Below are 21,201 nucleotides of genomic sequence, written 5' to 3' on the forward strand. Positions count from 1 at the left end.
TCTCTCTGTAACTGGTTCTCTCTTTCTTTCTCTCTCTGTAACTGGTCTCTCTGTAACTGGTCTTTCTCTCTCTGTAACTGGTCTTTCTCTCTCTGTAACTGGTCTAGCTCTCTGTAACTGGTCTTTCTCTCTGTAACTGGTCCTTCTGTAACTGGCTCAGTCTGTAACTGGTCTTCTCTCTCTGTAACTGGCCTGTAACTGGTCTTTCTCTCTCTGTAACTGGTTCGTTTCTCCTGGGACCACCCATCTGTAGAATGTATGCACACATGACTGTAAGTCGCTTCTCTGATAACTGGTCTTTATCTCTCTGTAACTGGTCTTTTCTCTCGTCTGCTAAATGGTCATATTATTTATTTTATTCTTTAGCTCTCTGTAACTGGTCTTTCTCTCTCTGTAACTGGTCTTTCTCTCTGTAACTGGTCTTTTCTCTCTCTCTGTAACTGGTCTAGCTCTCTGTAACTGGTCTTCTCTCTCTGTAACTGGTCTCTCTCTCTGTAACTGGTCTTTCTCTCTCTGTAACTGGTCTTTCTCTCTCTGTAACTGGTCTTTCTCTCTCTGTAACTGGTCTTTCTCTCTCTGTAACTGGTCTCTGTAAGCTCTCTGTAACTGGTCTTTCTCTCTGTAACTGGTCTGTTCTCTCTGTCTGTAACTGGTCTTTCTCTCTCTGTAACTGGTCTTTCTCTCTCTGTAACTGGTCTGTATCTCTCTGTAACTGGTCTATCTCTCTGTAACTGGTCTATCTCTCTGTAACTGTTCTTTCTCTCTGTAACTGGTCTCTCTCTCTGTAACTGGTCTTTCTCTCTCTGTAACTGGTCTCTCTCTCTGTAACTGGTCTTTCTCTCTCTGTAACTGGTCTTTCTCTCTCTGTAACTGTCTCTGTTCAGTTTAGTTGGTCTTAAGGAGAGACACAGACTGTAACGTCTGGTTTTCTCTGATGTCTTTGTAGTAGTTGTAGGAGCATAGTCTGATGAGAGTTGTCAGTAGTAGGCCACTCAGTAGACCCTGTTCCACCACAGCCAGGGTGCCGCGCCTCCGCTCGCCTCGCACCTCGCTTTACTCCTCCAGACTCAGATCACCCCGATTCTCTGACCCACTGTCTGGTGACCCCAGGTCTGTAGTCTGAACAAGGATATAAATCATTGCACGTCTCCTCCAACTGAGGATAATTCACCCGACGGCTTCTCGTAGTGTCAGGGCTGGCGAACACATATTCAGACATCTCCTTCTTTTTAGATCAAATACTCTGTATGAGTGTAGGTGTTTTGCTTTTGTCTGGGGGTATCTGTTTCTGTCCTCTGTATGGTGATCAGAGCAGGACTTATACACTGCGTCTTGTGAAATGTAATATTGGTATATCTATAAATAAAAGTACTTTGGTCTTTTTCTTTCCAAGTGGGAAGTCCAGCTCTTCACACCTTTTCTCTCTCTCCATTCAAGTTCCTATTTGAAGTGTTGTGGACCGTTCGTGTGATAACTTCTCTTTACAGCAGAGATGGGTTTGATGTTTTTGAACTCATAATAACAAAGATAAGCTCCTAAGAGAGAAACAGTCTTGTTTAGAATTTGAAAGGCTTAGCTTTGGTAAATTTCAGTTTGGGAGACTAACTCCCACACACTGTGTACACAACACACCAGGTATACACACAGGAAAGTATTACCCCATTACACATCACGGTGTCGAGACTTAAATATTTAGATACAAGTTCACTTTGTAAAGATAAAGGAGACTGAAGTCACAGGTAATAGCTTCAATACAGAGTGCTCAGGGTACAAGCAGTCACACCCAGATGCATAGACTAGTACAAAGTGAAACTTCCTTGGTCTAGAGATTTTATACATTGATTTAATTAAGTATACTTTACTTTGCTTTACTGTCACAATTATGTAAATTCTTTCTGTCGTAAACATTAGTTTCTTGCCAAAGGGGTGAACTTTAATCACAGAATTGGTTTTGATGCCTAGTATGGTAAATGTTTTAAGTACCATTTCAGGAGGTTTGTGGTTAGCTTCTCGAGATTTGCAGCTTCAAATATGGTACTTGTGTAAAGGCCATGTCTATAGTATACTACAAAATTCTAGAGTAAGCACTATAGATTTAGATGTACAGTACACAGACCATTACACAAGTACCCAATTGGATGTGCCCTTGGATGTGCCCTTGGATGTGCCCTTGGATGTACTCCTAGAGGTAACATTAATAATATGCATGTCAATCTCTCGTGGCTCAAAGTGGAAGAGAGATGGACTTCATCACTACTTGTACATGTTGAATGCACCAAACTGCCTGTTTGAACTACCGGCACACAGCTCAGACACCCATGCATACCCCACGAGACATGCCACCAGAGGTCTCTTCACAGTCCTCAAGTCCATAACAGACTATGGGAGGCACCCAGTACTACATACAGCCAAGATTCCTGATTGGCGCAGCGGTCTATTCTAAGGCACTGCATTTCAGTGGTAGACGTGTCACTACAGACCCTGGTTTGTTTCCAGGCTGTATCACAACCAGCCATGATTGGGAGTCCCATAGGGTGGTGCATAATTAGCCCAGCGTTGTCTGGGTTAGGGTTTGGCTGGGGTAGGCTGTCATTGTAAATAAGAATTTGTTTCTTAACTGACTTGTCTAGTTAAATAAATCAAATTAAAATACATGGAACTATATTCCACATCAAGTAACTAATTCAAACAGTAAAACATAGGCACAAACACATGCATACACACACACGATAACATACGCACTATACGGTGCCGTGCGAAAGTATTCATCCCTCCCCCTTTTTGGGGGGTTTGTATCATTTGATTTACACAACATGCACAACAACATACACAACAACACTTGAAGATGCAAAATATGTTTTATTGTGAAACAAACAAGGAATAAGACAAAAACAACAGAACTTGAGTGTGCATAACTATTCAACCCCCCCAAATCAATACTTTGTAGAGTCACCTTTTGCAGCAATTACAGCTGCATGTCTCTTGGGGTATGTCTCTATAAGATAGGCACATCTAGCCACTGGGATTTTTGCCCATTCTCCAAGGCAAAACTGCTCCAGCTCCTTCAACTAGGATCAGTTCTGCTGGTGTACCGCAATCTTTAAGTCATACCACAGATTCTCATTTGGATTGAGGTCTGGGCTTTGACTAGGCCATTCCAAGACATTTAAATGTTTTCCCTTAAACCACTCGAGTGTTGCTTTAGCAGCATGCTTTGGGTCATTGTCCTGCTGGAAGGTGAACCTCCGTCCCAGTCTCAAATCTCTAGAAGACTGAAACAGGTTTCCCTCAAGAATTTCCCTGTATTTAGCGCCATCCATCATTCGTTCAATTCTGACCAGTTTCCCAGTCTTTGCCGATGAAAAACATCCCCACAGCATGATGCTGCCACCACCATGCTTCAATGGAGTTCTCGGGTGATGAGAGGTGTTGGGTTTGCACCAGTCATAGAATTTTCCTTGATGGCCAAAAAAGCTCAATTGACCAGAGTACCTTCTTCCATATCTTTGGGGAGTCTCCCACATGCCTTTTGGCAAACACCAAACGTGTTTGGTTATTTTTTTGTTTATAAAGCCAAGCTCTGTGGAGTGTATGGCTTAAAGTGGTCCTATGGACAGATACTCCAATCTCCTCTGTGGAGCTTTGCAGCTCCATCAGGGTTTTTTTTTCTTTGTTGCCTCTCTGATTAATGCCCTCCTTGCCTGGTCCGTGAGTTTGGTGGGCGGCCCTCTCTTGACAGGTTTGTTGTCGTGCCATATTCTTTCAATTTTTAATAATGGATTTAATGGTGCTCTGTGGGATGTTCAAAGTTACAGATATTTTTTTATAACCCAACCCTGATCTGTACTTCTCCACAACTTTGTCCGTGACCTGTTTGGAGACCTCCTTGGTCTTCATGGTGCCACTTGCTTGGTGGTGTTACAGACTTTGGGGCCTTTCAGAACAGGTGTATATATACTGATATCATGTTACAGATCATGTGACACTTAGATTGCGCACAGGTGGACTTGTTTAACTAATTATGCGACTTCTGAAGGTAATTGGTTGCACCAGATCTTATTTAGGGGCTTCATAGCAAAGTGGGCGAATACATTTGCACGCACCAATTTTCCGTTTTTAATTTTTTAGATTTTTATTTAACAAGTTATTTTTTTCATTTCACTTCACCAATTTGGACTATTTTATGTATGTCCATTACATGAAATACAAATAAAAATCTGTTTAAATTACAGGTTGTAATGCAACAAAATAGGAAAAACACCAAGGGGATGAATACTTTTGCAAGGCACTGTACACACACGTTATAGATATGTGGTAGTGGAGTAGGGGCCTGAGGGCACACACTTAATGTGTGGGGAAATCTGTTTTGAATGTATTGTAATGTTTTTAAAATTGTATAACTGCTTTAATTTCGCTGGACCCCAGGAAGAGTAGCTGCTGCCTTGGCAGCTGCCTAATGAATACAAAAATACGATTGAGGAATACTACAGTGTGGAGTATAGGATTCTACAGTATACTACTGGACATCAACTGGACATCCTGGCCTCTACAATAGGATCATCTTTTGGTCAATTTCAGTTTAGGATACTACCCCCCCCCACACACAGTGCATAAAACACCCGGGAAAAAAAGTTACATTTTGAGAGAGAAAAATATTTACACATTACAGCTTCTCTACTGTCTGTTACATAAATAATGCACACCACATTGTGGCACATGCAGGAATTGCTACAGATGAGGAATCCATGGGTATGGAATATTATTTACTGTAGCATAGCAGACTCTTAAATGCTGACCAGACCACTCGCGCGTGTGCGTCCTCCATCACGCGCATTTTGATTTTGTCCACCCACACCAGACGCGATCAGGACACGCAGTTTTAAATATCAAAACAAACACTGAACCAACTATATTAATTTGGGGACCGGTCGAAAAGCAAACATTTATGGCAATTTAGCTGGCTAGCTTGCTGCTGTTAGCTAATTTGTCCTGGGATATGAACATTGGGTTGATATTTTACCTGAAATGCACAAGGTCCTCTACTCTGACAATTAATCCACAGATAAAAGGGTAAACCCGAGTTAATTTCTAGTAATCTCTCCTCCTTCAGGCTTCTTCTTCTTTTGATTTTATATGACGGTTGGCAACCAACTTTAAGGTGTATTACCACCATGAATGTAGACCTCAGTGTGGACCTCAGAGGCTAAAACAGACTTTCCTCTGTCGAGACGTCCCTCTAAGGCCCTCCTGCTAGCTTGCTATCCCCGGCCTTCTAGCTGTCTGAATCGCAGTATCTCCAGCCAGCCCACCCACTCACTGGACCCCTATGATTGCTCCACATGCCTCTCTCTAATATCAATATGCCTTGTCCATTACTGTCCTGGTTAGTGATTATTGTGTTATTTCACAGTAGAGCCTCTAGCCCTGCTCAATATGCCTTAACCAACTATTTAGTTCCACCTCACCATGTATGCTGTGACATCACCTGGTTTGAATGTCTCTAGAGACAATATCTCTCCCATCATTACTCAATGCCTAAGTTAATCCCCAATGTACTCACATCCCATCATACCTTTGTCTGAATGCCTTGAATCTATTTTATCGCGCCCAAAAACCTGCTCCTTTTACTCTCTGTCCCAAATGCACTAGGCAACCAGTTCTGATAGCCTTTAGCCGTACCCTTATCCTACTCCTCCTCTGTTCCTCTGGTGATGTAGAGGTTAATCCAGGCCCTGCAGTGCCTAGCTCCACTTATACTCCCAAGGTGCTCTCATTTGTTGACTTCTGTAACCGTAAAAACCTTGGTTTCATGCATGTTAACATGCATGAAAGTTTGTTTTATTCACTGCTTTAGCACACTCTGCCAACCCGGATGTCCTAGCCGTGTCTGAATCCTAGCTTAGGAAGACCACCAAAAACTCTGAAATTTCCATCCCTATCTATGATTTTCCGACAAGATAGAACTGCCAAAGGGGGTGGTGTTGCAATCTACTGCAGAGATAGCCTGCAGAGTTCTGTCTTACTATCCAGGTCTGTGCCCTAACACTTCGAGCTTCTACTTTTAAAAATCCACCTTTCCAGAAACAAGTCTCTCATCATTGGCGCTTGCTATAGACCACCCTTTGCCCCCAGCTGTGCCCTGGACACCATATGTGAAATGATTGCCCCCCATCTATCTTCAGAGCTTGTGCTGGTAGGTGACCTAAACTGGGACATGCTCAACAACCCGGCCATCCTAAAATCTAAGCTTGATGCCCTCAATCTCACACAAATGATCAATGAACCCGCCAGCTACAACCCCAAATCCGTAAACACGGGTACACTCATATATTATTATATTATTATTACTAACCAACTTGCCCTCCAAATACACCTCTGCTGTTTTCAACCAAGATCTCAGTGATCACTGCCTCATTGCCTGCATCTGTAATGGGTCAGCTGTCAAACGACCACCCCTCATCACTGTCAAATGCTCCCTAAAACATTTCCTGCGAGCAGGCCTTTCTATTCGAGGTATCATGGAAGGATATCGACCTCATCCCGTCAGTAGAGGATTCCTGGTTAATCTTTAAAAGTGCCTTCCTCAACATCTTCAATAAGCATGCCCCATTCAAAAAATATAGAACCAGGAACAAATATAGCCCTTGGTTCTCTCCAGACCTGACTGCCCTTGACCAGCACAAAACCATCCTGTGGCGTTCTGCATTAGCATTGAATAGCCCCCGTGATATACAGCTTTTCAGGGAAGTTAGGAACAAATATACACAGGCAGTTAGGGAAGCTAAGGCTAGCTTTTTCAAGCAGAAATTTGCATCGTGTATCACAAACTCAAAAAAGTTCTGGGACACTGTAAAGTCCATGAATAAGAGCACCTCCTCCCAGCTGCCCAATGCACTGAGGCTAGGAAACACTGTCACCACCGATAAATCCACTATAACTGAGAATTTCAATAAGCATTTTTCTACGCTGGCTATGCTTTCCACCTGGCTACCCCTACCCCGATCAACAGCCCTCCAACCCCCACAGCAACTCGCCCAAGCCTCCCCCATTTCTCCTTCACCCAAATCCAGATAGTTGATGTTCTGAAAGAGCTACAAAATCTGGACCCCTACATATCAGCCGGGCTAGACAATCTGGACCCTCTCATTCGAAAATGATTTGCTTAAATTGTTGCAACCCCTATTATTAGCCTGTTCAACCTCTCTTTCGTATCGTCTGAGATTCCCATAGATTAGAAAGCTGCCCCGGTCATTCCCCTCTTCAAAGAGTGAGACACTCTTGACCCAAACTGCTACAGACCTATATCTATCCTACCCTGCCTTTCTAAGGTCTTCGAAAGCCAAGTTAACAAACAGATTACCGACCATTTCGAATCCCACCATACCTTCTCCGTTATGCAATCTGATTTCAGAGCTGGCCACGCTCAAGGTCCTAAACGATATCATAACCGCCATTAATAAGAGACATTACTGTGCAGTTGCATTCAACGACCTGGCCAAGGCTTTTTGACTCTGTCAATCACCACATTCTTATCGGCAGACACACCAGCCTTGGTTTCTCAAATGATTGCCTCACCTGGTTCACCAACTACTTCTCTGATAGAGTTCGGTGTGTCAAATCAGAGGCCCTGTTGTCCGTACCTCTGGCAGTCTCTATGGGGGTGCCACAGGGTTCAATTCTCGGGCCAACACTCTTCTCTGTATACATCAATGATGTCGCTCTTGCTGCTGGTGATTCTCTGATCCACCTCTACACATACAATCCCATTCTGTATACCTCTGGCCCTTCTTTGGACACTGTGTTAACTCAACTCCATACGAGCTTCAATGCCGTACAACTCTCCTTCCGTGGCCTCCAACTGCTCGTAAATGCAAGTACAACTAAATGCATGCTCTTCAACCAATCGCTGTCCGCACCTGCCCACCTGTCCAGCATCACCACTCTGGACGGTTCTGACTTAGAATATGCGGACAACTACAAATACCTAGGTGTCTGGTTAGACTGTAAACTCTCCTTCCAGACTCACATTAAGCATCCCCAATCCAAAATTAAATCTAGAATCGGCTTCCTATTTGGCAACAAAGCATCCTTCACTCATGCTGCCAAACATACCCTTGTAAAACTGACCATCCTACCGATCCTCGACTTCGGCGACGTCATTTACAAAATAGCCTCCAACACTCTACTCAACAAATTGGATGCAGTCTATCACAGTGCCATCTGTTTTGTCACCAAATCCCCATATAATACCCACCACTGCTACCTGTATGCTCTCGTTGGCTGGACCTCGCTTCATACTCATCGCCAAACCCACTGGCTCCAGGTCATCTACAAGTCTCTGCTAGGTATAGCCCCACCTTATCTCAGCTCACTGGTCATCTTAGCAGCACCCACCCGTAGCACGCGCTCCAGCAGGAATAAAACATACTCCCGGCGCCGACAGAGATGGCCGCCTCGCTTCGCGTTCCTAGGAAACTATGCAGTATTTAGTTTTTTACGTGATATTTCTTACATTGGTACCCCAGGTAATCTTAGGTTTCATTACATACAGTCGAGAAGAACTACTGAATATAAGAGCAACGTCAACTCACCATCAGTACGACCAGGAATATGACTTTCCCGGAGCGGATCCTGTGTTCTGCCTTCCACCCAGGTCAACGGAATGGATCCCAGCCTGCGACCCAAAACAAAGATGTCGTAAAATAGGGAAACGTAGCGGTCTTCTGGTCAGACTCCGGAGACGGGAACATCGCGCACCTTCCCTAGCATGCTACTCACCAATGTCCAGTCTCTTGAGAACAAGGTTGATGAAATCCGAGCAAGGGTAGCATTCCAGAGGGACATCAGAGACAGTAACGTTCTTTGCTTCACAGAAACATGGCTCACTCGAGAGACGCTAATGGAATCGGTGCAGCCAGCTGGTTTCTTCACGCATCGCGCCGTCAGAAACAAACATCTTTCTGGTAAGAAGAGTGGCCGGGGCGTATGCTTTATGGTTAACGAGACGGGGTGTGACCACAACAACATACAGGAACTCAAGTCCTTCTGTTCACCTGACTTAGAATTTCTCACAATCAAATGTCGTCCGCATTATCTACCAAGGGAATTTTCTTCGATGATAATCACAGCCGTATATATTTCCCCCCGAGCAGACACATCGATGGCCCTGAACAAACTTTATTTGACTCTTTGCAAACTGGAAACCACATATCCGGAGGCTGCATTCATTGTAGCTGGGGATTTTAACAAGGCTAATCTGAAAACAAGACTCCCTAAATTGTATCAGCATATCGATTGCTCAACCAGGGCTGGTAAAACCTTGGATCATTGCTATTCTAACTTCCGCGCATATAAGGCCCTCCCCCGCCCTCCTTTTGGAAAAGCTGACCACGACTCCATTTTGTTGCTTCCTGCCTACAGACAGAAACTAAAAACAAGCAGCTCACGCGCTCAGGTCTGTTCAAAGCTGGTCCGACCATTCCGATTCCACGCTTCAAGACTGCTTCGATCACGTGGATTGGGATATGTTCCGCATTGCGTCCAACAACAACATTGACTAATACGCTGATTCGGTGAGCGAGTTCATTAGAAAGGGCATTGATGATGTTGTTCCCATAGCAACGATTAAAACATTCCCAAACCAGAAACCGTGGATTGATGGCAGCATTCGCGTGAAACTGAAAGCGCCAACCACTGCTTTTAACCAGGGAAAGGTGACCGGAAACATGACCGAATACAAACAGTGTAGCTATTCCATCCAGAAGGCAATCAAACAAGCTAAGCGTCAGTATAGAGACAAAGTAGAGTCACAATTCAATGGCTCAGACACAAGAGGTATGTGGCAGGGTCTACAGTCAATCACGGATTACAAAAATAAAACCAGCCCCGTCACGGATGTCTTGCTCCCAGGCAGATTAAATAACCTTTTTTTCAGCATTTAACACCATAGTACCCGCCAAACTCGTCATCAAGCTCGAAACCTTGGGTCTCGACCCCGCCCTGTGCAACTGGGTACTGGACTTCCTGATGGGCCATCCCCAGGTGGTGAGGGTAGGTAACAACATCTCCACCCCGTCGATCCTCAACACTGGGGCCCCATGGGGGTGCGTTCTGAGCCCTCTCCTGTACTCCCTGTTCACCCATGACTGCGTGGCCATGCACGCCTCCAACTAAATCATCAAGTTTGCGGACGACACTACAGTGGTAGGCTTGATTGCCAACAACGACGAGATGGCCTACAGGGAGGAGGTGAGGGCCCTAGGAGTGTGGTGTCAGGAAAATAACCCTCACACTCAACGTCAACATATCAAAAGAGATGATTGTGGACTTCAGGAAACAGTAGAGGGAGCACCCCCCCTATCCACATCGATGGGACAGTAGTGGAGAGGGTAGTAAGTTAAGTTCCTCGGCGTACGCATCACGGACAAACTGAATAGGTCTACCCACACAGACAGCGTCGTGAAGAAGGCGCAGCAGCGCCTCTTCAACCTCAGGAGGCTGAAGAAATTTGGCTTGTCACCAAAAGCACTCACAAACCTCTACAGATGCACAATCGAGAGCATCCTGTCGGGCTGTATCACCGCCTGGTACGGCAACTGCTCCCCCATACCCGTAGGGCTCTCCAGAGGGTAGTGATGTCTGCACAACGCATCACCGGGGCAAACTACCTGCCCTCCAGGACACCTACACCACCCGATGTCACAGGGAGGCCATAAAGATCATCAAGGACAACAACCACCCGAGCCACTACCTGTTCACCCCGCTATCATCCAGAAGGCGAGGTCAGTACAGGTGCATCAAAGCAGGGACCGAGAGACTGAAAAACAGCTTCTATCTCAAGGCCATCAGACTGTTAAACAGCCATCACTAACATTGAGTGGCTGCTGCCAACAAACTGACTCAACTCCAGCCACTTTAATAATGGGAATTGATGGAAATTGATGTAAAATATATCACTAGCCACTTTAAACAATGCTACTTAATATAATGTTTACATACCCTACATTACTCATCTCATATGTATATGTATATACTGTACCCTATATCATCTACTGCATCTTTATGTAATACATGTATCACTAGCCACTTTAAACTATGCCACTTTGTTTACATACCCTACATTACTCATCTCATATGTATATACTGTACTCGATACCATCTACTGCATCTTGCCTATGCCGTTCTGTACCATCACTCATTCATATATCTTTATGTACATATTCTTTATCCCTCTACACTTGTGTGTATAGGGTAGTAGTTTTGGAATTGTTAGGTTAGATTACTCGTTGGTTATTACTGCATTGTTGGAACTAGAAGCACAAGCATTTCACTACACTCGCATTAACATCTCATGTGACAAATAAATTTGATTTGATCTTACTGGTTACCCCCAAAGCCAATTCTTCCTTTGGCCGCCTTTCCTTCCAGTTCTCTGCTGCCAATTACTGGAACGAACTGCAAAAATCACTGAAGCTGGGGACTCATATCTCCCTCACTAGCTTTAAGCACCAGCTATCAGAACAGCTCACAGATCACTGCACCTGTGCATAGCCCATCTGTAAATAGCCCGTCCAATTACCTCATCCCCATACTGTATTTATCTATTTATCTTGCTCCTTTGCACTCCAGTATCCCTACTTGAACATTCATCTTCTGCACATCTACCATTCCAGTGTTTAATTGCTATATTGTATTTACTTTGCCACCGTGGCCTATTTATTGACTTACCTCCCTTATCCTACCTCATTTGCACATGCTATATATAAACCTTTTATACTGTATTATTGACTGTATGTTTGTTAATTCTATGAGTAACTCTGTGTTGTTGTATGTGTCGAATTGCTATGCTTTAACTTGGCCAGTTAGCAGTTGCAAATGAGAGCTTGTTCTCAACTAGCCTACCTGGTTAAATAAAGGTTAAATAAAATTAAAATTTAAAAGTGAATCTTTCAATCACCCAGTGGGTATATGCTCCTAAAAACCAATGAGGAGAGGCGGGTCTTTCAGCGTATCAAGCGTCACAAATAGAACCAAGTTATATTTCAGCGCCTGGCTACGCAGACGCTCGTTGACGCGTTCGAGCCGTGTGGGTGCAATGATTGATGTGCAATGTTACATGCTTACCACACCGCTCACGTCGTGTGCATTGCAAAATAAATGTACACATGCATGTTATTAAATCATTGCATCCACACTGCTCGCATGCGTCAATGAGCGTCTGCGTAGCCAGGCCCTAAAATAAAACTTGGTTCTATTTGTGATTCTTGATGCGCTGCAAGTGCAGTCTCTCCCATCTCCTCATTGGTTTTTAGGAGCATATGCCCACGTGGGTGATTGAAAGATGAATTGAGGACCACACTCCAGTCCAATTGGTGGTGGTAATGCACCTTAAAGTTGGTTGCCAACCGCCATATAACAATCAAAGAAAAAAAGAAGAAGGCTGAAGGAGGAGAGATTACTAGAAACAAACTTGTTTTACCATTTCATCTGTGGATTAATTGGACGCATGCACGCGAGCGGTGTGGTCAGCATGTTATGAGTTGCTTTTCTTTTATGTCAGAAAACACAACTCCTATTTGGTTTACTTAAGGCGCAATCTGTGATTGATACATCCATTTTTTACCTTTAAATTAAGGACATACAGCCTTTTGAGTTTTCAAGAATATAACTTCTAAATCTCTCATGAGCTTAGTTCAATAGTTGTACCCCATCAGAACCCAAAATATAAACTTGTTTTACGCCATTGTTTATAAATATTGCATTTGTAAACAAACACTGTACATATCAAAAACATGGTTAAAACTATAATTTTATCTCATGGATGGTCAGTCATGTATCTATAGCTGTATTGGAGAGTGTTTACTGAATTAGAGTGTTTCCATTTCTCCAGCCTCATCCCTCAGCTGTTTCCTGAAACAGTGGCATGTTGACCGCTTTGTTGTTTTTTGAGCTGCAGATTTCCCTTCTAAAGCATTTTAACTTATATTTTTTGTAAACTTAAATGGTGTGTTAATCAAGTGTTCCCCCCTTCCCCTGTATCTCCCCCAGGCTCGCCTGGATGCTCTGACTGAGGTGGACGACTGCGGCCAGGTGACCATTAAGTGCAGTCAGGACTACCTCTCCCTGGACTGTGGCATCACAGCCTATGAACTCAGTGACTATAGCCCCAGTGAGGACCAGGAGGGTACCAGCGGATTGGGCCAGGGGCAGGAGCCCGGCTGTAGATACACCAGTCTAAAGAGCGACTTCCCAGAGCCCATCCAGAGTGTGGACCTGCTGACCATCACAGCCAAGCAGAGCCAGAACCAGGGGGCCGTCTCAGAGCAGGAAGAGGAGGAGCCAGGTACCCCTATAGAGAAACACAGAGACAAGCCCTCCAGCGCAGGGGAAGAGAACAACCCTGCACCTGGACCCAAAATGCACTGCGACACGCCCCAGAGCGAGAGCACTCCACTCTCCAAGCAGCCCCTTCAGGGCAGCGTGAGTAACGAGTTGTCCCCCACTCAGCCTGTCCTGCCTAAGAAGCCCATTTATCTGGAGGGAGAGGCTGAGTCCAGCCTCAGCCTAAGGAGATCCACCCTGCCTCCCTCTCTTCAATTCCAGGCAGACCTGAGCCAGAGCACTCCCTCTCTCCTGGACCTTCCCGACCGCTCCAAGTTCTGGCTGGAGCTGAATGCTGTGTGCCCCAGCGACGCCTCTCAGTCCTTTGACAGCCTGCAGGTCATGAACAGCATGAACCTGCAGGCCAGCAGACAAAGAGAGGCTGGAGGTTACCAGAGACAAGGAAGCCCTGTTGGCGCTCACATCCCCCTACAGAGGAGCTCCTCAGAGGTAGACCAGGGAGGCCACTTCCCCCAGGACCTCTCCTCCATCCCCATCCTCTTCTCAGGCAACAATGGATGCAGCAGGGACCTGAAGGATCCACAGACAGACAGAGACACAGACAGCTCCCTACCCTCTCCTATGAGAAAGCCCTCAGACCACGAGTCCCACGATGAGGCCACAAGCGAGGACTTCCGCCCTCCCACCAAGGAAGCCGTCTGGATCATCCAGCCCCAGTGCCCCCACCTCCACCACCCAGCCCCAGTGGGGACCAGCCCTAACCCCAGCAAGGAGCACTGGTTCAGGTCAGATGAGTTCCTGGCTCTGCCCGCCAAGCTAAAGAAGACAGAGATGCTGGCTATGAAGCTGGAGACACTGGCCCAGAGACCTGGCCACCAGGGACACCATGAGTCGATTCAGGATGTAGACGACTGGGAGCTAACCGAGGTCAATTCAGACTGGGAGGGCGAGGGCCCGGGCAGCCCCCAACCCCCTTTGGGCTTCGACGCCCTCCAACTCCCCTACAAGAGGCCTTTCCACGTGGGGATGGGGCACTTCTCGCCCACCTTGTCCAGCGACATGACTCCATCCCTGGATGAGAGCATCGACTCGGCCCCCCTCAGTGACGTGCTGTCTGAGGACGAGGCCTGGAGCTCCAGGGAGAGTAGGAAGAGAGACAACAACAGGGGCTGGAGCTCCGGGGAGACCAGAGTGAGAAACACCAACAGGTCTCTCGCCCTGCATCCCACCACCACCACTACCATGGCCCCCCACATAGAGACACAGTGTAAACCTTTCATCCAACAGCTACTGGATGACATCCAGCACCACGACAACCACCCAGACATATTGGGCAGGATAGAGGTAATGAGAGCATCAGCCTCTGACACATACACTTTTACTATGATGTTGTTGTTGTTTCAAGCATTGGTTATTCCAGGATCTAAAATGTACAGTAGATGGACTTAGGGCTGTGACGGTTATGGAACTTTCAATGATGGTAACTGGCCAGCTAAATGACCACGATCACCGTAATAACCGTTGGAATATCTCCTTGCTGCATGGGCTGGTGTTGAAATAGAATGAATAGAATGGACGTCCCCATTCAAGTCAATGACGGCATAATGGGTGGACTGTAGAGATGGGGGTTTGAAGTCATTTCACTATACACATTAGTATCATTCATTTTAGTCTGTCATCCAGATATACTAAACGCATGTTGTTGAAACACATTTTTTTCCACCTGTGCACATTTCTGTGTGAGGGAGAGGCTGGCACTCTATTGTTGCAATTGTGGAGGTGCCAGTGAGATTGGTGCGAGCAGATGGGAAGCAGAGAGCGAGATGCTACTTGGCTATAGCCAAGACGAGCTAACTTCCAAGCAGCAGCCACAATGTTATTTATCATCCCATATAACAGTTCCTGCCTTGACTGGGGTAGCCTAAAGAAACTAGCTAGCCAGCTATAGCTAGCTAGACTAATTGAGACCACATTTGACGCTTTCTCCCCAACCCAATTCAGATAAAACAACAGCCTGTCTGTCATTTGCTCCGTATGGCCTACTCCTTCTCATTTTGCTAACTTTTAATTCTCACTACACTATTGAGCTGCTTTGCAGCTTTGATTGGCCAAAATAAATAACAAGCTACACATGTGAAGGCTAACAGTCTTTTTTATGGGGCTCATTTTATGGACACAACTACATAGACATTTTTGGTTTTATAACATTTATCATTTGAAATCCTTGCTATCTTTGTATGTAACAATGTCACATGGACATTTTAGTTTTAGGTTTTATTTATTCACAACAGAGGAAAGAGGTGAAAGACAAAACAGTAAAGATGAAAAATAAAACAGGTAAAAATGATGTGTAGGTAAGGTTGGAAGCCCAAAATGGTTTATATGAAAACCACATCACAAATAGGAGTACAAAAAATAAATGTTTGTTCAATCAGTTAAACAAAGCATATTCATTCTAATTGTACATGATATACTCAGTATGCAAGAAAAAATGTGTGTGTGTGTGTGTGAGTGTGAGAGAGAGAGTTAGGCAACATGGAGGGGATTATTGGGTAGTTAGGTTCATCAGGCTGACCCCCAGACTTCGCTTTATTTTTTAGACTGAAGTTAAGGTATGATGATGTTTTGGCAATGTGATGATATGAATTCCAGAGGATGGTACTTCTATATCTGATAGAGAATTGACTATGTGAGGTGTGGAAATGTGATGATATGAATTCCAGAGTATGGTACCTCTATATCTGATAGATAATTGACTATGTGAGGTGTGGCAATGTGATGATATGAATTCCAGAGTATGGTACCTCTATATCTGATAGAGAATTGACTATGTGAGGTGTGGAAATGTGATGATATGAATTCCAGAGTATGGTACCTCTATATCTGATAGATAATTGACTATGTGAGGTGTGGCAATGTGATGATATGAATTCCAGAGTATGGTACCTCTATATCTGATAGAGAATTGACTATGTGAGGTGTGGCAATGTGATGATATGAATTCCAGAGTATGGTACCTCTGTATCTGATAGGGAATTGACTATGTGAGGTGTGGCAGTGGGGAGGGGGAAGGTTTTCACAGTGTCTTGTGTTAAATAGATGGATTTCAGAATTAACCTGGAAGAATCCATTGAAGTGTTTAGGTAAACTGTCTGGGAGGTGAATATTTGTAGAAGAAAGTGCATTAATGTTCTAAATAGACAAGATATTGAGTTTCTTACACAAAGGTGCAGATGGAGCTAGGTAATTAGAGGAGCTGGGTAGTCACGTTTATTTTGTATGATGAGTAATTTGTGTAGGTAGGAGGCATATGTACTGGCCCAGACAATATTACAGTAAATGAGATAATATGTATAAATTAAGCTATAATATAGAGTTAGGAAGCATGCCTGATGAACCAAACCACTAATCTTTCTGATGATGCTGAAATATTTCATCACTTTTCTGCAGACAAATGTAATATGATCTTTCCAGGACAACTTTTCATCAACTACAACACCTAGGAATCAAGTGGATGTGACTTGTTCCATTTCATTTCCACCCATTGAGATTCTGGCGCAAAAAAAGGACAATATTTCTTCTGATTACTAGTGAACACAATAAAGTTGGATTTTATAACATTTGTTTATCTGGAACCAGTCATAAAATGTGGCCACACCCGAGTTGGTTTCAATAATTAGAGGATCTACATTCTTGTGTGATAAAATCAAATTGGTACCATCAGCAAAGAGAATGGGAAGTACGGTAGAAGACACAGCAGCAAGGTCATTGATATAGATTAGTATGGTAGAAGACACAGCAACAAGGTCATTGATATAGATTAGTATGTTAGAAGACACAGCAGCAAGGTCAATGATATAGATTAGTATGGTAGAAGACACAGCAGCAAGGTCATTGATATAGATTAGTATGGTAGAAGACACAGCAGCAAGGTCATTGATATAGAATAGTATGGTAGAAGACACAGCAGCAAGGTCATTGATATAGATTAGTATGGTATGGTAGAAGACATAGCAGCAAGGTCATTGATATAGATTAGTATGGTATGTTAGAAGACACAGCAGCAAGGTCATTGATATAGATTAGTATGGTGGAAGACACAGCAGCAGGGTCATTGATATAGATGAGTATGGTATGGTAGAAGACACAGCAGCAAGGTTATTGATATAGATGAGTATGGTATGGTAGAAGACACAGCAGCAAGGTCATTGATATAGATTAGTATGGTAGAAGACACAGCAGCAGGTCATTGATATAGATTAGTATGGTAGAAGACACAGCAGCAAGGTCATTGATATAGAATAGTATGGTAGAAGACACAGCAGGAAGGTCATTGATATAGATTAGTATGGTAGAAGACACAGCAGCAGGTCATTGATATAGATTAGTATGGTAGAAGACACAGCAGCAAGGTCATTGATATAGAATAGTATGGTAGAAGACACAGCAGCATGGTCATTGATATAGAATAGTATGGTAGAAGACACAGCAGCAAGGTCATTGATATAGAATAGTATGGTAGAAGACACAGCAGCAAGGTCATTGATATAGATTAGTATGGTATGGTAGAAGACACAGCAGCATGGTCATTGATATAGATTAGTATGGTAGAAGACACAGCATCAAGGTCATCGATATAGAATAGTATGGTAGAAGACACAGCAACAAGGTCATTGATATAGAATAGTATGGTAGAAGACACAGCAGCAAGGTTATTGATACATTTACATTTACATTTAAGTCATTTAGCAGACGCTCTTATCCAGAGCGACTTACAAATTGGTGCATTCACCTTAAGACATCCAGTGGAACAGTCACTTTACAATAGTGCATCTAAATCTTAAAGGGGGGGGGGTGAGAGGGATTACTTATCCTATCCTAGGTGTTCCTTAAAGAGGTGGGGTTTCAGGTGTCTCCGGAAGGTGGTGATTGACTCCGCTGTCCTGGCGTCGTGAGGGAGTTTGTTCCACCATTGGGGGGCCAGAGCAGCGAACAGTTTTGACTGGGCTGAGCGGGAGCTGTACTTCCTCAGTGGTATGGAGGCGAGCAGGCCAGAGGTGGATGAACGCAGTGCCCTTGTTTGGGTGTAGGGCCTGATCAGAGCCTGGAGGTACTGAGGTGCCGTTCCCCTCACAGCTCCGTAGGCAAGCACCATGGTCTTGTAGCGGATGCGAGCTTCAACTGGAAGCCAGTGGAGAGAACGGAGGAGCGGGGTGACGTGAGAGAACTTGGGAAGGTTGAACACCAGACGGGCTGCGGCGTTCTGGATGAGTTGAAGGGGTTTAATGGCACAGGCAGGGAGCCCAGCCAACAGCGAGTTGCAGTAATCCAGACGGGAGATGACAAGTGCCTGGGTTAGGACCTGCGCCGCTTCCTGTGTGAGGCAGGGTCGTACTCTGCGGATGTTGTAGAGCATGAACCTACAGGAACGGGCCACCGCCTTGATGTTGGTTGAGAACGACAGGGTGTTGTCCAGGATCACGCCAAGGTTCTTAGCGCTCTGGGAGGAGGACACAATGGAGTTGTCAACCGTGATGGCGAGATCATGGAACGGGCAGTCCTTCCCCGGGAGGAAGAGCAGCTCCGTCTTGCCGAGGTTCAGCTTGAGGTGGTGATCCGTCATCCACACTGATATGTCTGCCAGACATGCAGAGATGCGATTCGCCACCTGGTCATCAGAAGGGGGAAAGGAGAAGATTAGTTGTGTGTCGTCTGCATAGCAATGATAGGAGAGACCATGTGAGGTTATGACAGAGCCAAGTGACTTGGTGTATAGCGAGAATAGGAGAGTGCCTAGAACAGAGCCCTGGGGGACACCAGTGGTGAGAGCGCGTGGTTAGGAGACAGATTCTCGCCACGCCACCTGGTAGGAGCGACCTGTCAGGTAGGACGCAATCCAAGCGTGGGCCGCGCCGGAGATGCCCAACTCGGAGAGGGTGGAGAGGAGGATCTGATGGTTCACAGTATCGAAGGCAGCCGATAGATCTAGAAGGATGAGAGCAGAGGAGAGAGAGTTAGCTTTAGCAGTGCGGAGCGCTTCCGTGATACAGAGGAGAGCAGTCTCAGTTGAATGACTAGTCTTGAAACCTGACTGGTTTGGATCAAGAAGGTCATTCAGAGAGAGATAGCGGGAGAGCTGGCCAAGGACGGCACGTTCAACAGTTTTGGAGAGAAAAGAAAGAAGGGATACTGGTCTGTAATTGTTGACATCGGAGGGATCGAGTGTAGGTTTTTTCAGAAGGGGTGCAACTCTCGCTCTCTTGAAGACGGAAGGGACGTAGCCAGCGGTCAGGGATGAGTTGATGAGCGAGGTGAGGTAAGGGAGAAGGTCTCCGGAAATGGTCTGGAGAAGAGAGGAGGGGATAGGGTCAAGCGGGCAGGTTGTTGGGCGGCCGGCCGTCACAAGACGCGAGATTTCATCTGGAGAGAGAGGGGAGAAAGAGGTCAGAGCACAGGGTAGGGCAGTGTGAGCAGAACCAGCGGTGTCGTTTGACTTAGCAAACGAGGATCGGATGTCTTCAACCTTCTTTTCAAAATGGTTGACGAAGTCATCTGGAGAGAGGGAGGAGGGGGGGGGAGGAGGATTCAGGAGGGACGAGAAGGTGGCAAAGAGCTTCCTAGGGTTAGAGGCAGATGCTTGGAATTTAGCGTGGTAGAAAGTGGCTTTAGCAGCAGAGACAGAGGAGGAAAATGTAGAGAGGAGGGAGTGAAAGGATGCCAGGTCCGCAGGGAGGCGAGTTTTCCTCCATTTCCGCTCGGCTGCCCGGAGCCCTGTTCTGTGAGCTCGCAATGAGTCATCGAGCCACGGAGCGGGAGGGGAGGACTGAGCCGGCCTGGAGGATAGGGGACATAGAGAGTCAAAGGATGCAGAGAGGGAGGAGAGGAGGGTTGAGGAGGCAGAATCAGGAGATAGGTTGGAGAAGGTTTGAGCGGAGGGAAGAGATGATAGGATGGAAGAGGAGAGAGTAGCGGGGGAGAGAGAGCGAAGGTTGGGACGGCGCGATACCAACCCGAGTAGGGGCAGTGTGGGAGGTGTTGGATGAGAGCGAGAGGGAAAAGGATACAAGGTAGTGGTCGGAGACTTGGAAGGGAGTTGCAATGAGGTAAGTGGAAGAACAGCATCTAGTAAAGATGAGGTCGAGCGTATTGCCTGCCTTGTGAGTAGGGGAGGAAGGTGAGAGGGTGAGGTCAAAAGAGGAGAGGAGTGGAAAGAAGGAGGCAGAGAAGAATGAGTCAAAGGTAGACGTGGGGAGGTTAAAGTCGTCCAGAACTATTGATATACAATAGTATGGTAGAAGACACAGCAGCATGGTCATTGATATAGAATAGTATGGTGGAAGACACAGCAACAAGGTCATTGATATAGAATAGTATGGTAGAAGACACAGCAGCAAGGTCATTGATATAGAATAGTATGGTAGAAGACACAGCAGCAAGGTCATTGATATAGAATAGTATGGTAGAAGACAAAGCAGCAAGGTCATTGATATAGATTTGTATGGTAGAAGACAAAGCAGCAAGGTCATTGATATAGATTAGTATGGTAGAAGACACAGCAGCAAGGTCATTTATATAGATTAGTTTGGTATGGTAGAAGACACAGCAGTAGGGTCATTGATATATATTAGTATTGTATGGTAGAAGACACAGCAGTAGGGTCATTGATATAGATTAGTATGGTACGGTAGAAGACACAGCAGCAAGGTCATTGATATAGATTAGTACGGTACGGCAGAAGACACAGCAGCAAGGTCATTGATATTGATTAGTATGGTATGGTAGAAGACATAGCAGTATGGTCATTGATATAGATTAGTATGGTATGGTAGAAGACACAGTAGCAAGGTCATTGATATAGAT

At 45.2% G+C, this 21,201-nt stretch overlaps 1 protein-coding gene across 1 annotated transcript in view; it reads left to right on the plus strand.

The window, feature by feature from the left end:
* akap6 (A kinase (PRKA) anchor protein 6) overlaps positions 1-21,201 on the plus strand; it is a 313,910-nt gene that overhangs the window by 47,785 nt on the left and 244,924 nt on the right. Inside the window, exon 4 of the mRNA XM_046367705.1 lies at positions 13,048-14,685. Coding sequence (XP_046223661.1) covers positions 13,048-14,685 — 1,638 coding nt within the window. The remainder of the gene's footprint in view (positions 1-13,047; positions 14,686-21,201) is intronic.

This window comes from Oncorhynchus gorbuscha, linkage group LG10 (assembly GCF_021184085.1).
Source record: "Oncorhynchus gorbuscha isolate QuinsamMale2020 ecotype Even-year linkage group LG10, OgorEven_v1.0, whole genome shotgun sequence".
NCBI lineage: Eukaryota > Metazoa > Chordata > Actinopteri > Salmoniformes > Salmonidae > Oncorhynchus > Oncorhynchus gorbuscha.